At 52.0% G+C, this 16848-nt stretch overlaps 1 protein-coding gene across 6 annotated transcripts in view; it reads left to right on the top strand.

The window, feature by feature from the left end:
* The window catches only part of SCMH1 (Scm polycomb group protein homolog 1), a 61685-nt gene extending 44892 nt beyond the window's left edge, over nucleotides 1-16793 (top strand). For 5 of the 6 annotated variants that reach the window (XM_030964492.1, XM_030964488.1, XM_030964490.1 and 2 more), the window contains 4 exons: nucleotides 5858-5989; nucleotides 12877-13080; nucleotides 14016-14158; nucleotides 15485-16793. In XM_030964492.1, the coding sequence (XP_030820352.1) occupies nucleotides 5858-5989; nucleotides 12877-13080; nucleotides 14016-14158; nucleotides 15485-15610 (605 nt within the window). In that variant the 3' untranslated portion in view covers nucleotides 15611-16793. The remainder of the gene's footprint in view (nucleotides 1-5857; nucleotides 5990-12876; nucleotides 13081-14015; nucleotides 14159-15484) is intronic. The other variant, XM_030964493.1, reaches the window with a different exon arrangement.
* The last annotated feature ends 55 nt before the right edge of the window (nucleotides 16794-16848 follow it).

Below are 16848 nucleotides of genomic sequence, written 5' to 3'. Positions count from 1 at the left end.
TGGTGGCTGACAAGTGCTGATCTCCTCTCCTGTCTTGCTTTCTTCCCCCTCTAGTCAGCAAATAGCTGTTGTGTTGTTTGAGGTCTTTCCAAAGTTCATTCTTTGCATAATTATGGTTCTGGCAAGAAAAGCAAAAGTTGTATGAATATAAAAGCACGGGCACTTAGGAAGAACTGTTTAAAGAGGAGTTGCTAAGCATGAGGTGTAGGAGCAACAGCCAAATATCACAGTGCTTCCATTCATTGCACCTCACAAAGATTCATTGCACCTCACAAAGCACCTTAGGCAGAGTCTAGAGAGCAAGAGGACCTTCCCATCATCTGCTTCCTGCTAACTGGAGCCAGCAGGGCCAGGAGCAGAGGAGCTGTAGGATATGCAGGGACAGGAGCAGCATGACTAGTTACTGGGACTGGAGGCTTTCCCCTGAGGAACCATCAAATAGAAAAATCCCCATGTTTCAGTACCCTGTCATCATGAGAGAGAGCATGAGGGAGGGAAAGCACCCAGCTCTGGGCGTGGATCAGCTCACACACAGAGTTTCCAGCCTCCATGAGAGGTCAGTGATGGCTGTGCCAAGAGTTGGCTACTGGGCAGAGTGGAAAAATATAAATCAGGATTCAGGGAAACTCAGCAGAGCACCAGATCTGCCACAATGTTGTGATCTACCCATCCTGAGCTCTGATGCAGAGTGTTTGCAGCACTTAAAGAAGAATTAACCACAGTCAGAGGTATGACAGCACCTAGTCCTGCAGTTCATCCTGATCTCTGAGCTTCTTGGGCATCTGCTCATGTACCACCTTTCTCAGGCACCTGAAAGAAGGTGATAATCTAATCTATAGTGCTCCTGGTGAGGGCAGGGAAACAGTGCTGGTGATTTTGGGAAGTTTGAGCTGGTCATGGAGGAATGAGGGTGGAGCTGCACGTCCTTCAGTCACACCAGATGTCAAGGCTGCTGTGGTCTCACCTTGAGCTCTGCATGTCCTGCCTTGTTTCCTCTGCAGGACAGGAATGTGTTGTATGGGGCTGGTTCTTCCAGTAAACAGCCACTGGTTTGGACTGGGAGCTGGTCTGAGTTCCCAGGGGTGCCATGGAGAGTTGGAGTGTGTGCTTGGGGCACAGGGAAGGTCTGCAGTGTCCCTTAGCTCAGCAGTGTCCTGCCATTCTGACTGAATAAATGGAAAGAAGAAGAAACAGACTGAGTTGTGCATCAGGAGCAGCCCTTTGCAGGGAGCTGGGCAGCTGGATGCTGTTCACAGCACCATGAACATGATGGGACCTGGAGCTGTGTGAAAACACTGGGCTGGAGGGACCTTCTGGGCCACAGAGCCCTGGCTCCTGCTGCTGCAGCACCACAGCACATGGAGTTTCTTGGATTTATTCTGGTGTTGTGGATTTTGCTTTTCCACTGGAGACTGCTCCAGGGTTTTATGCTGATATTTTAGCAACTATGTTGTAATTTCCAGCCCCAATTTATTCTTGGGCAACTTGGTGTCTGTGTCTCCTGGTGTTAATATTGTCTTTTAACTTAACTTGGTTCTCTTTCTTCTGGAAGTAGTTGCAGAGCAGTTGTAGCCCTCAGAGGAGTTCATCTTTTCTGCTTTTTGCTCTCTTCAGACAGTGTTGGTTTGACTTATACTTCATGGGGTGTCCAGAGTGCCACCCAGCCCTCTGGAGAGGAGCTCGTGGGGTCCTGGTGCCACAGCACTGGCACCACCATGGTCACAGGAAATGTCTCTGCACTCACTTTGAGCCACTGTGTCCTTGTACCCGGTGGTGATCAGCCTGTCCTGGTCACATAAACTGTTCTTCTCATCCACTGGTGTCACCTGCAGGTCACCTGGGGCAGTGCTGCAAGTGCACATCTGGATTTAGCTCTGCTGGGTTTTCCTCCTTGCAGGTTCTTGGTTCTGTATATAACATATAATATATATATATATATATATATATATCCTTCCTTCCTGATTTTAAATGCTGCTTTGTCTGACCTGACATGGGAAGACATCAGCAGATACATTTCTGCCAAGGTAATTACAGTTATTAAATGATCCTGGGCTCAAGGGTGCTCCTCAGGCAGATTCACTCCCAGTCTCATGTTCCTTCTCAGCGTGCTGCCAGCAGCTTTACCTCTCAAATCAGATTTCTGTGCATAGAACAAGGCTCCTGGTAATTCATGGCCTGTCCCAGCTGGCTCTGGGTGTAACATCTTGCTGAATTCCAGGTGTATGAGGTTGATGTCTCTTCCCTCACGTGATAGATGAGGATTTCCCATCACAGGGAGGCTGTTGGGTTGGCCTCCCCTGATGAACACCTGCCACAGAATGTGCCCTGTGTGTTTCCTGCCCTTTCCCTCAGAGCCTGCCACAAGCCTTGTGGTGCTGCTGAGGACATACATAGGCATTTTATTGTAAAAATCATTTTTTTCCACCTTTTTTTTCAAATATTGGCACCACATTTCAAGTGACTCCCAGTAACACAGTGCTGAGTTCTGTTAGAATTTACTGCAGCAGACCCAGAGTTTCAGGTGCACTGCCATTCTTGGCTTCCTCTGCACCCTTAAGTCTCCAGTTTGAGGACATTCAGTTGTCTGACTTAGTCAATGGTGGATATTTTAGTTTCTGTCCTGTTTCTTTTATCCTTAGAGCCTTGCCCCCAGTGCTCAGCATGGCTGCAGCTGGAAGTGAATCCCAGAATGGTTTGGGTTGGAACAGACCTTAAAGTTCATCTCATTCCACCCCTGCCATGGCAGGAACACCTTCCACTGTCCCAAGTGACTTCAAACCCCATCCAACCTGGCCTTGGGCACTGCCAGGGATCCAGGGGCAGCCACAGCTGCTCTGGGCACCTGTGCCAGGGCCTCTCCACCCCCAGGGAAAACTTTTTATGGATTCCCATAAATCCAGTCTAAATCTACAATCTTTCAACATACTTGGTGTCTGTGTATCCTGGTCTTAATATTGTCTTTTAGCTTAACTTGGTTCTCTTTCTTCTGGAAGTAGTTGCAGAGCAGTTGTAGCCCTCAGAGGAGTTCATCTTTTCACTGCTTTTTGCTCTCTTCAGACAGTGTTGGTTTGACTTAAACTTCTGACCCACTGAGTGCAGGTGGATGTCACAGGTGCATCAGCACCTGAGCCAGGTGTGTGGGTGTGCTCTGCAGCCAGGGAGGAGGTGCCTGTGCACTCCATGCAAGGTGCATTGTCCTAAATGAGAAGCCCGAATTAGGAGTGGGCTGACAAGATGAGGTGAGTGGCTGTCACTGCTCATAAAGGTGTCCATGCTGACAGCCCTGGGGTGGCCACAGCACATCCAGGCACAGCAGCTGAGCTGCTCTTACCCCCAAGGCATCCCTCCCAGCTGTGCTGTCATTTGGACACAACCCTTTTTCCTTTTCTCTCAATCCTCACCTTTCTGCACAGTGTCCCCTCACTCTGTTCCTCTGCAGCTGAAACACAGGCCCATCTTTGCCTTTGCACTGTCTCAAAACACAGAATGAGTTGAAAACCTCCCCACATCCTGCACTCCCCATCCTGAGGTGCACAGCTCCATGCTCAGCAGGGCCTTTTTATCCGAGGAAGTGATCTGCTTGTTCTCAGCATCCTTCTCAAAGTGGGCATTTATCCACTGAGATTTGGGGTTCTTCCCTCTCAGATTATTTCATCTTTGATGATCACATTCATGAGGTTTATGTCATTTTTGGACTGAAGACATTTTCCTTTTATTCCTGATAATCTGAGTACAGCTCTATCTGTTACTCCATTTCTTTATTTTCTTAAAACTTTTCCTTTAAAAACAGAATTCTGTTTTTGGTTTATCCTCCCATTAATTTACATCAACCTCACTTCTGATTCCTACAATTAACTTCTATAACCAGACCTGTTGTGTTTGCATTACTTTTAACATTAACCACTTTAAAAAAAAAGCCCAAACCAAAACCTGATGAAAAAACCTTTGGAAAGCATCACCTTGTGTTGTGGTTCTGTGGCTGTTGGGTGAAGAAGGTTGTGCAGTTTGACACAGGGCTATGCAGAGACATTACCAAGAGCATGTGTTCCCCTCTGGGCAGTGAGGGGGAATTGTCCTGAGGATGGAATTTGTTTTTCTGGCAATGGCACAGTGATTTTTGGTGATACGGAATCCCAGGGCCTCAGTGCAAGCAGCTTTTTTGTTTCCCTAAAGGATATTGATTGAACAGGTACCTTCTCTACCCTTGTGTTTCTCCTTAATCACCTCAGTCGTGCCCATCTGGTGCTTCCCCCACCTGTAGCTCCCTTTGTGGGGCACTGTGCATCTCCCTGGTGTCACTCCCCACCGTCCCTGTCACCCCTCCTGCCCCTGCTCCTGCTCTGGGCTGCTGGTGGCTGCTGGCATTTGTGCAGAGCATTTCACCCCTCTGTGCCCACCCCAGAGCTCTCAGGGTGGCTGGCGGGCCCAGCTGGCACCTGCTGGCCTGTGTGGGGCAGCAGGAGGGTCACCTGAGCTGGGACAGGCTCTGCCACCCCTGTGTCACTCACCTGGCTGCCGTCCCCATCAGTGTCAGTGCTTCCATTCCTTGTCCATCCACCCACTGACCCCGTGTGTGCAGAGCTGTCCCAGACCATGGCTGTGTCCTGTCTGCTGGGCAGGATGTGCACAGTCCCATCCTTGGGATCAGTTTGGAGAGGAACAATGCCAGTGCCTGTGGCAGTGCCATGGCAGTGTCCTGTCTGCTCTGCAGGATGTGCACAGCCCCATCCTTGGGATCAGTTTGGAGAGGAACAGGGACAGTGCCTGGAGGCTCCATGGAGGGGGGAGATGGAAAATGGGAGTAGGGTTTAATCCAGCAACACAGAGGGGTTGCAAATCATCCAAGGTTTGTTTGCCAGTTGTCCAAGGGTTGCGTGCATCTGAAAGGTGACAGTGGGATCAGCCGAATTGTGTGGGATGAGCCATGAGGAGAAACAGAATTAAACCAATAATTTGGGTGAAATATGGCAAAACATGGCTAAGATTCTTTGTTAGTTTTCTCACCACCCTTTTTCTCTGCTAAAACCTGCAAACTCTGCTGTGTTGAGCCCTGCCAAATGTGGTGGATTGCAGCTTGAGCAGGTGGTGGGTGGCAATGCACACAGGGCTCAGGGGACTCTGGCCAGACTGCATTTCCCAGGATGTCTCCACTCCTGAAGAAATCCCATGTGTGGTGGTGTTCACAGGGGTCCCAGGACGAGGAAAGAGATGAGAATCTTGACTCTGTGTTTCAGAAGGCCGATTTATTATTTTATGATATATATTATATTAAAACTATACTAAAAGAATAGAAGAAAGGATTTCATCAGAAGGCTAGCAAGGAAAAAAGTGGAATGATAATAAAGGCTTGTGACTCAGAGAGTCTGAGCCAACTGGACTTTGATTGGCCATTAATTAAAAACAACCACATGAGACCAATCAAAGATCTATCTGTCTCATTCTACAGCAGCAGATAATCAGTGTTTACATTTTGTTTCTGAGGCCTCTCAGCTTCTCAGGAGAAAAATCTTAGCAAAAGGATTTTTCATAAAATATCATGGCTGAAACACCCATGTTTCAGTACTCTGTCATCATGAGGGAGAGCAAAACCCGAGTGAGAGGGAAAGCACCCAGCTCTGGGCATGGATCAGCTCACACACAGAGTTTCCAGCCTCCATGAGAGGTCAGTGCCAAGAGTTGGGCTGCTGGGCAGAGTGCAAAAGTAGAAATCAGAATTCAGGGAAATGCAGAGCACCAGATCTGCCACGATGCTGAGACCTGCCCATCCTGAGCTCTGATTCAGAGTGTTTGCAGCACTTAAAGAAAAACTAACCACAGTCAGAGGTGTGACTAAAGAGGGCTTGTTCTCTTTTCCTAGACAGAAGCAGTTCCTTAGACGGCTCTCTGCAGGGACCAGGCCGGGGTACAAAGCGCTTTTCCCAAGATCCCCCTCCATACAGTGCTCCTCTCTCCCCCAAGTTACCAAAGAATGACCGTCACCCTTTGGAAGGTGAGCACAGCGTGTCTCTTCCCAAAGCTGCCTGTTCCCAGAGCCCTGGCCTGGCTGCTGCAGGCTCACACCTGCCCTGCCAAAGCCAGCCGTGGCTGCAGGGAGCTGCTTTGCTTGTCCCTGGCGTGGGTTGTGCTTGGTGTTCCACAGGGGAGTGGATGAGTGTTGGGATCTTTAGCTGCTCAGAGTGACCCTGAGAAGAGTTGGAAAGTCTCTTTTCCCAGCCCGGTGCTCGAAGAAGGAGTCAGGGCTCTTCATTTCTCAGTCTCAAGGTTGTTTATTGTATCTTTTCTGTAAAATATTTTCTCCTGTCCTGCCAAGGTCCATCCAGCAGGACAGACAGAGGCACTCTGCCTGCCCCAGGGCAGTGTTATGTCTTTATACTAAAAACTACGTGTACAATATTTACAATAACTTCCCAATACCTATCACCTGTGTTAGACAGTGAGCTTCTACTCTAAACCAATCTGTGAGTGCCACCATCACAGCAGAAGATGGAGGCCAAGAAGAAGAAGGAGAAAGGCTGGACATGCCCACTTCCCTCCATTTTGCTCCCTGAACCCGCATTCTAGAAACCCCAAAATCTACCTTTTCCACCCCATGATAACTTCACTAATATTCTACCTAAACTGTTGTGGCTTGCTGATCTTCATCTAAGGTTGGTAATTTGCTCCACGGGTCATAATCAAACCCACAGGTGTTTTGGGCTCTGTGCCAGGGTCTCTGAGCCCCCTGGCAGGGGTCCTGGCCATCCTGGACAGCCAGAGGGATGTCCTGGGTCCTGAAGATGAGCTGCTCTGTGGTGAGCCAGGTTCCTCACACTGATGTGTCAGGCATGTGGAATGCAGCAGGAATTCCTTCTAAGCCTGACAGGCATCCTCTCACACTGTGTAATCTGGTTTCGTTTCCCTTGCTGTGCAGCTGGGCAGTGCTCAAACTGCCCAGCTGCCTCAATCTGATTTGTGGATTTTTTTCCCTGAGGGTTTGCTGCAGCCTGTTGTGCAGATGCTGATGTGCAGGAACTTGCTGTCCTATCCCAGGATCTCATCTTGTTCCTCACTGGAACAGCTGGGGGGTGTCACTGGCTCCCCCAGCTCAGCCACACCATTCCCATCCCACACTGCTGCTCCTTCCCAGAGTCCCTCGGGATGCCACTGGTGCAGAAGCAGGAATTACCACTTTATTCCTTACTAAGCACAGGGACACTTAAAACCCTTCACAGCTGGGATGCAAGTCAGCAGCAGAATTCATCTTCCCAGGAAGAGGCAAAGTTTGCCCAGTTCATTTATCATGAACTCAGTTATGTTAGCTGTGGGATCCATAGGTGACCCTTGCATGCACAGGTGGGAGATTTCCAGAAGATCCAGGCAGCTGGAGGACTCCCTGAACTGACTAATCTTCAATAAATACACTCCCATTTTATTCTGAACTACAAACCCTTCATCATGCAGACTGAAGATTTAATCTTACTGGAGCTTTTAATTAACGGATGGTGAAATCTGTTAGCGTGTTAGTCACAATTCTTTGTGACTGAAATCCCTGAAAAATTGCTGGAGACTCCTGGGCAGGCTCCCAGTTCAGTGGCTTCATGCTCTGTTGCTGTCCCTTTAGAGTGCCCATTTCCCTGGTTTTGCAGGGGTTGCTGATCCCAGTTGTGAGTGTCCAGCCTGGCACCACTGTGGGTGATTTTGGTCTGTGTCCATCACTGTGTCCTGTGCTCTGCAGGATCTCTGACCCTGCCTCTAACACTGAACTTGCCCAGAGCAGCTGTGGCTGCCCCATCTCTGGAAGTTTCCAAGGCCAGGTGGACACTGGGGCTTGGAGCAACCTGGGACAGTGGAAGGTGTCCCTGCCATGGAAGGGGGTGGGACTGGATGAGCTTTAAGGTCCTTCCCAACCCAAACCATTCCATGGTTCTCATGGCAGGGGTTGGACTGGATGAGCTTTAAGGTCCTTCCCAACCCAAACCATTCCCTGGTTCTCTGGTGGACAGTTTCTGGTGGCCTCCTTATCTGCAGTGATTAAAACTGTACATTTGTCACAGAGCTGGTGTGTTGCACTGCCCCCTCTATTCCAGCATCTTGACAGGTCAAAAACTGTTCCCAGAGTCCCCTTCTGTTCCTCACCTCCAAATGGGTGCTGGTCTCTTTGATTCCCCTCTGATGCATCAGCCACTGCATTTGGTAACTGCTGGCACAGCCCAGCCCCTCCTCCTCCCCCAGCAGGTGGGACATGCAGTGTTCAGCCTGATCTTGAACTGGATTGCTCCAAAGGTCCAGGTGCCTTGGCTGGGTGGTGAATATTGCCCACTCTGTATTGTCAGTGAAGAGAGAAGGCTTCCATAATGGGTAATTCCAAGGAGGAACCTTCATTAGGTTCCTACAAGATTGATTCTTAGTCTGCTCCAAAGTCTGTTCAGTTATCCCTTGGCCTTTGAATGGTTTGTGCCATCTGGATGCCAGAATTCTCCAGCCTCTTCCAGAAAAACACAGACAGGTGGGCAGGAAGTGTGTCTGCATGTGAGGGGTGATCCTTCCTGCAGCAGCTTGAGCTGGTTCTGTTCTTCATCCAGGCAGGGAGCAACGAGGTTCAAATTCCATCTAGAAATTCATTCTTATCCCACAGCTAAAAGCTGGAATGAACACATCCTCCTCCACCATGAAATTGAGGTTCAGGTAGGAATATTTGCATTTCAGAGGATATATTTTAAGAATATGCACCTGAAATACTCAGATATTGAGTATTTCTTGAGCAAGGCACATCTTCTCATGGGAATGAACTCTGTCTCACACAGCAGCTCCTGAGCACATCCCACTTTGCCATGTGGAAGGCTGTGAGCAGCAGTGGGACATCTCCATTCACTCTGCATCTGGCAAGAAGCAGAGATGTGAGGAAGGGATCTCACATATTACATTGTTTTTCCTCTTGCATCCAGTGGAGTTTGTGTGGCTTTTTGCTGAAACCCTGCAGTCCCAGCACAGTGGGGACCTGCCTTCACAGCCCATCACTTGCTGGAAGCAGTGGGTGTTCAGGAGTAGTGCAAATCACATTTGTGCTTGTGGCCAAACTCCCATGTTTTAGCAGTAAAATGACACTGTTGAGTCTATAGCACTATTTGTTTAATTAAACTTTAATTATCTGCTCCCTGCCTCTCAGCCACTAATTGTGGCATGTTTCTCTACAACTGCCAGCCTTTAGTTAAATCTAACAGTGTGTGTAAGGAACTCTGCCTAAGGATCAGCCACCTCCTCCTCCCACTCTGCTTATCAAGGGTGAAGGATGCTGGGTCTTGCCTGAGTGCAGTTGTGCAGGAGTATCTCATCTACAGATGATTCCCAGGGGCAGCAGTCATTCCCCTCTTGCCTCATGTCCTTCTCCCTTCCCTGGAGGTATCATTCATTCAGCAGTTCCCTGTGTACTTGTATTTTTAGGAAAACCTTCACTCCTCCTTGCACTGAGTCTTCCACACAGCCCCCAGCTGTGCTGCAGAGTTACAGCCCAAGCAGGCACTGCCCTGTGCAGGGTTAGGGAACCTGGGGATCACCGTGTGCCTCCAGTTTTAGCTCCTGGGCAAAAGCACATCGTGCCCCAGGGCTTCACCTGTGGCCCTCGGGGTGTGATCACCAGCTGTGAGAACAGGATCACATATTTGTGTTTGCAGAATGCATCACAGCTCCTTCCTGTCGTGGCAGTGTTCATTGTTGAGTGAAGTCATTTCTGAGGGTGAATTTTGAATCCTCAGCCTTGCACTGGCAGGAACCTGTGCATGTGCTCTCCCAAAGTGAGCCCTGAAATTCCTTCTGCTGGCACCAATCCCTGCTGAGAGCTCTGGGGTATTTGGGAGCACTCAGACATGTGTTTGTGTGACCCAGCACATGTGGGTGAGTGTCCCAGGACTTCCTGGCCAGCTGAAGCTCTCTGTCACCCCAGGAGGTGCTGGGATTCCTTGGAAGGCTGAGATGCACAGCTTGGACCTGTTGCCATGCCCACAGCACTGTCCTGTGACAGCTCAGAGGGCTGTGCCCACTCACCCTCTCCTGCCCTGTCCTTCCCTGGCAGTCAGCACCCTTCCCCAGATGTTTCATGGGAAGAGGTTTGGGGTTTAAGCAGAACTGTCCTGTTGAGGAGTGTGAAAAACACCAGTCACTTGTTTTTAAAATTTTAAAAGTTTATTAGTAATAAAATGGTTATGAAAATAGTAATACAATTAGAGTAATAATAATTTGGACAATTTGGATTAGGACAATATGAGACAATAAAAACAAAGAGTTATGGATGTCCGGGTGCCTTTCTCTGGGCAGCACGAGCCTGAAAAAGGACCCACATTAACAAAGGATTAACCCTTAAAAACAAAAACCTTTTTTATATTCATACAGCTCATACATGATGCATAAATTCCATTCAAACACAGGATTCTGTCTGGTCATCCTCAGCTTCTTCCTCTGAATCCTGACAGCGCCTTTGAGATGGGAAGAAGTTCATTTCTGCTGATAAGAGGGCAGTAAATTCTCTTTCTCTGAAAGATTCAGATGTCCTATGGCTGCTATCTTGCTGTTAGTCCTTTCTTTAAAAAAAAGTATCTTACATAGTATAGCTTCTATTTTAACATTTTTATAACCAAAAACTATATTTCACACACTAATTAAGAGAATTAATACAGCATTACTTTCTAACACAACACATATAATATTCATTTTAATATTTGTGAAAAGCCAATCATGAAATACATGCATTTTTCACAAGGAGGAGACCAAATGTCATTTGAAGCAGCTCCAGTGAAAACCCACTGGTGTAAGTGACACCCACAAGTGGCTCTGGCTGGGCAGGGATCTCCACCAGGCCAGGCCAGGGCAGCCAAGCTCTGCTTTGCATCCAGTCTGGGGCTGAAATGCAATGGTGGGAGTGCAGGAGGGGTTTGAAGTTATCCAGGAATAGCCAAGAGTCAGCAAACCATTTTTTATACATTCAGAGCAGGTGAGAACACACCTGTCCATGCAGGAAGAGAGTGACAAAAGGGCCAGCAAAGCACAGGTCACAGGGGTAACAGTCCACACCAGTTTGTACAGGAGATTTTAAGGCTGTGCTGCTGTTTCTGGGCACCTCCCAGAGGCCCAAAAGCAAACAAAGGCAGCAGTGCCTCAAGTGCAGGGTTGCAGAGCCCTGGGGTGGGAGCAGCAATTTCCCAGTGATAGCCCCACACCAGGCTGGGGTGGGAGCAGCAATTTCCCAGTGATAGCCCCACACCAGGCTGGGGTGGGAGCAGCAATTTCCCAGTGATAGCCCCACACCAGGCTGGGGTGGGAGCAGCAATTTCCCAGTGATAGCCCCACACCAGGCTGGGGCTGGGGGGGAGCGCAACCCAGTGATAGCCCCACACCAGGCTGGGGTGGGAGCAGCAATTTCCCAGTGATAGCCCCACACCAGGCTGGCCAGCAGCCACACAAGGGTGTTCCCATTTCATGTCCTTACAGTGTGAAGCCCTGGCAGGTCAGGGCTGGACCAGCTGAGCTGGCCTCTGGGTCTCTGCTCAAACACAGACAGCAGGACGAGAAGATCCCAGCTGTCACAACAGTGCCACAGTTCACAGAAACCAGAGCAAATGAGGGGTAGCCAGCCAGGAGAGGCTGCCCCAGGCAGTGGCACCCAACACCTGCAGCACTTGGGAACCACTTCAGGCTCTGGCAAGCTCACTGCAGCATCAGCATCAGCTCAGCAGGGAACTGGGGGAAATCTCAGCAGCTTCTGGGTCTCCCAGGCTGCAGATCCTGCACCCTCACCATGATCCCAGTGCTGTGCTGGCTTTCACCTGCTGCTCCTGGAGTCTGGGAAGTGCCAGGGAAGAATCCCAGGGCCTGACCAGTGCTCAGGCTTCCTCAGCCTTGTCAGCTGCCATGGTGTTGGAGTGGCAGCAGCTCAGGGCTGTGAGCTGCCCTCAGGGCCCCTCAGATTGTGGTGGAGGAGCTGCAGCTCCCAGCCACGTGTGCTGGCAGTGCCCCTGGCTGGGGAGCTGCTTCCCTCCTTGGCATCATAAAGAACACGGGTGTTTGAGGGTGGCTCATGCGGCACAAGGAGCGCCAGGGCTGAGACTCAGCTGTGCCACAGTCAGACCTGCAAAGGTGCCCCTGCACTGGAGCTGTCACAGTGTAACAGCACAGGCGGATCTTGCTGCCTCAGCCAGTGCAGCCTGTCACCCTGGACAGCCTCCTCAGCCCCTCCATCCCAACAGAGCCATGCACAGCTGCAAATTCAGGGCATTTCTGCAGAAGATGAGCTCTGATACCCTGCCTGGGGAGGTATTAGAGGCCCAGGCCCTCCTGTGCATGTTCCAGTATGGGGAGTTGGCCTCTGATGTGGTTAGGCTGGAAAAGGGCCCAGCAGGAGCTCAGGAGGGATGAGCAGCTCATCACCAGCTTTTGGGGCACCTCATCATTGCGTTTGGGGCCAGAGGGGCAGCGGGGTGTGGGAGCATTGCCTGGCCCTGATGGCACAGCTCCCTCCTGCTCTGCAGGTGTCTGCGACCCCATGCCAAGCAGCAGGTGCCCTTGGTGAGGTGCAGTGTGTGACCCCTCGGGGAGCATCTCCTCCCCTTCTGTTCAGGCCTGTCTGTGAGCCCTGTGTCCATTGGCCACAGAGGGGCCCAGGGCAGGTGATGGCATGAGCAGAGTAGCTGAAAAAAGGAGCTGCTGCTCCAGTCTGGGACCATTGTCACAACACTGGTTGGACTGGCGCTGGCAGATGGGGACACCATTGGCAGCTGGTGAATGCCAGGGCTCTGGCAGGGCCTGGTTTGATCCCTGAGAACAGCCAGGGGTTGGACCCAGCGATGCTGCTGCAGCTCTGCCCCGCACGGAGTTCAGGTGCACTAACTGCAGCTTGGTGCGTTCCAGGTGAAACCTTTGTCCTGGCAGATGGCCTCCCAGGGCCCTTAGAGCCTCGCCTGGACCCCATGGACTCTGCCTTGAACTCTGTCAATGCATCCAGCCACAGCAGGAGCTCCAGAGACTTTCGCCTGCCAGGATACAGGCACCTGCAGCAGCCCTGCAGCCTCAGCCAGGGCAGCAGCTCTGCCCTGCGCAGGCTGAGCTCTGGGGGTAAGAGCTCAGAACAGCCCTGCAGCTGTACATGGGGCAGTGCAGGGCTGCCCTAACTCCAGTCACACCTCTCTGAGTGCAGCAGGTACCAGAGGCTGGGCTCTGCACAGCCAACCAGGTCTGTTAGGTGTGATGGCACCTGGCAGGTGGCAGTGTGGACAGGGGACATTTCTGCTTTGGCAGTGGGGAGAAAGGAACAGGCAGGAGCTGAACTGTGTCCAAGTGATAAATGGGTGTCTGAGTCCACAAGGATGGGTTGGGAATGGCTGGGGAGTCAAAAGTTGCCTGGTGGAGCTGGAAGGATGGGCAGATGCATGAGTGGCACCTTTCTGTGTGGGGGAAGAGGGGCAGGAGAGCTCAACTGCTCATTGCAGCTTGTGGGGTTGCAAATAGTGTCATTTTAGGTGCATGGTGTCAGTTAAAGCCTCTGAAAAGCTCAGGCTGCTGCTGCCTCCCCCACAGATTTTCAGAATTGAGACAAGGGGCTGTGCACGCTGGGAGCAGGACTTGGGCCAGCTCAGGCTGGGAGGTCACCTGTGGGTTCAGTCCATCAGAAGATGCAGCCAGTGAAAACATAAACCAGCTTTGGCGTGTTAAATGTGCTAAAGGTGTTGGGAGAGATGTGGGAATGGCAGGGGATGTTCTGCTGAGGTGGGAAGTGTCTGCCCATGGACAGGGAGGAGTGGGAGCTGGGGCCAAACAAGGGGAATGGGGCTCCAGAGAGGGGATGAGGGCTCAGTATAGAAAGCTGCCCTGAAAAGTGTGGCCTAAGGAGAGGGAATAAGGTTTGGCTGCCAGACCTGCGCCACAGGAATGTGGGACGTTGCCCTTGCTGTGTCTCTGCCCTGCTGTGGGAGAGGAGCTGAGTGGTGGGCTGAGGGGGAGCGGCTGGGGGGTGCCAGGGAGCCCCAGTAACGGAGCTGTGGCTTCCCCAGGCTCAGACAGGTACCCGGGCTCCAGGGACAGCTCCCGGCTCAGCAGCCGCGACCCCTCGGCCTGGACGGTGGAGGAGGTGATGCAGTTCATCCGCGAGGCAGACCCGCAGCTGGGGCCCCACGCCGACCTCTTCCGAAAACACGTGAGTGTGCAGAGCTGGGGGGGTTTGGGGTTTGGGTGCAGAGCTGGGGGGGTTTGGGGTTTGTGTGCAGAGCTCTGGGGGTGTTTGGGGTTCATGTGCAGAGCTTGGGGGTGTTTGGGGTTCATGTGCAGACCTCTCTGTGTTTGGGGTTCATATGCAGAGCGCTGTGTGTTTGGGGTTCATGTGCAGAGCTCTGGGTGTGTTTGGGGGTGTGCTACATCTGGGAGAGGGCAAATCACACCAACAAAATCCACGAGACTCAGAACATGGCAGGCCAGATGTGTTGTTGTACCAGTTTCGGGTTTCTTTGGGTCTGGATTGAAGGCACTTGAGGACAGTAGTTCATATTCGGACTCAGGTGTTTATTATTTCTGATCAGTAAAACAGTCTCACTACTGTGAGCTCAGCAGCTTTTCATTAGAAAGCACAAAATGGCCAACAATCTCTTGGTACAAGGTCTTTTAAGACTAAACATCCAATTAAGAACTGACACCTCGATTATTTTCCCTTTTAACCCAATAACTGATCCCACAGAGCCCACGGTGCAGACTTTTCAGAGTAGATGTGGGGCTACCTGTGCTGTCCATGCTGGGGTCTGCATACTGGATTCTCCATGCTGGGGTCTCCTTACTGGGCATACTAGGATGTCCCTACGGATGTCCCTACTGGAGTCTCCATACGGGGTCTCCATACTGGGGTCTCCATACTGGGATGTCCATACTGGAGTGTCCAAGCTGGGATGTCAATACTTGGGTCTCCATACTGGGGTGTCCATACTGGAGTATCCATACTGGGACGTCCTTATTGGGATGTCTCTACTGGGATGTCCCTGCTGGGATGTCCATACTTGGGTCTCCATACAGGAGTCTCCATGCTGGGATGTCCATACTTGGGTGTCCATACTGGAGTCTCCATGCTGGGGTCTCCATACTGGAGTCTCCATACTGGGATGTCCATACTGGAGTCTCCATGCTGGGATGTCCATACTGGGGTCTCCATACTGGAGTCTCCATACTGGGATGTCCATACTTGGGTGTCCATACTGGAGTCTCCATGCTGGGGTGTCCATACTGGGGTCTCCATACTGGAGTCTCCATGCTGGGGTGTCCATACTGGAGTCTCCATGCTGGGGTGTCCATACTGGAGTCTCCATGCTGGGGTTCCATACTGGAGTCTCCATGCTGGGGTGTCCATACTGGGACGTCCCTGCTGGGTTGCTGCTGAGCAGGGCTCTCTCACCCAGCCCTGCTGTTGCATTTTGGGCCTGGCTCAGGCAGGGCTGGGGCTCCCAGGTGCCATCACGAGCTCTGTGGTTGATCCTTGCAGGAGATCGACGGGAAAGCCCTGCTCCTGCTGCGCAGTGACATGATGATGAAGTACATGGGGCTGAAGCTGGGGCCAGCCCTGAAGCTCACCTACCACATCGACAAGCTAAAGCAAGGCAAGTTCTGAGGGGACTCCTGGCAGGATGGATCCTGGAAGCTCCGCTCCCGGCCGCCCCACCCGCGCTCACCTGCCACAGGTTCGCATGCACACACCCCCTTCCGCCGCCGCAGCAGACAGACAGACAGACGGACACTCCCGACGCCGGCCGGGGCCCCGCCCGCCCCCGACAGCGCTCAGGAGGAGCCGGGCACAGCTGGGCTCTGCACCAGACTCGAGCTGTGGGCGTTGGAAGCCGAGGTCTCTCCCCTGCTGCCCAGCCAGCATTTCTCCCTGAGCTCACAGTCCTGCTTCCCTGGGATGGAGCAGCTCCAGCAGGGCCCCTGGGGACCCGGTGTTTGCCTCAGCTCCTCCCTGCGCCTGCTGGGGCAGCCCCTGGGCACTGAGCCTGCCCAGCCTCGAGGGGCTCGGTGCCCCCAGCTGCCCTCAGCCCGGGGCACCACAGCGAGCTCAGAGCCCTGACCAGCCAGCCCTGTCTCCCGACTGGGGGAGCCCATCCAGCCGGCTCTGCCTGCCCCCAGCTCCTGAGCTGGCTCCAGCTGGGCACACTGGGCTGGGGGTGCAGGCCTTTGTATTTATTCCAGACTGGGGAGGCCGTGTGGGAGCATGGAGAGAGCTGGGAGAGCTGAGCAGGGCTGGGCCTGGCGTGCCCTTGGCACAGATGGGCCTGGGCTGGTGTTGGAGGCTGCCTGGATGCTGCAGGACTCAGCTGATCCTTCTCGCCTTTTTTTTTTATTTTTTTTTTAATTTGGAATTTTTTTTTTTTTACTAAGGCGTTGTCTGTTTCAAACTATGAGATGATTTTTCTACCTGTGTTGAACTCGCAGCTCTTGGTGGTTTTTAGCCAGAGCTGCTAAGGTTTGTCTTCCCAGGGGCACTGCTGCTCCTCTATAGAGTTTTGGTCTGTCCCAGCTCAGCGTGTGTGAGGGTTTTGGGTCTGGCCAGAGCATCCCAGGATGGTGACCTGTCCTGGCATCGCTCTTCCTGTGAGGGCTTTGTGAGGGCTGTGAGGGCTTTGTCCTTCCCGAGGCACCTATTGGTCTCAGGCAGTTTAATGTATTTATTTTTGATGGCGCTTGAGTGCTTCCCATGGTCCCAGACAGGTTTCTGCAGCTGTATGAGGAGTGTCAGAGTGGAGCCACTGCAGTGTCCCCTGGACAGCAGCTGCCACCCTGGAGCAGCACTGGCACCAGCCTGGTGCCAGCACACCCCTGTGTGTGCCCACACACACCTCAGCACGCTTCCTC

This window comes from Camarhynchus parvulus, chromosome 23, assembly GCF_901933205.1.
Source record: "Camarhynchus parvulus chromosome 23, STF_HiC, whole genome shotgun sequence".
In the NCBI taxonomy this organism is placed as follows: Eukaryota; Metazoa; Chordata; class Aves; order Passeriformes; family Thraupidae; genus Camarhynchus; species Camarhynchus parvulus.
The sequence above is the reverse complement of the archived record's forward strand: the minus strand, read 5'-3'. Positions and strand labels throughout refer to the sequence as shown.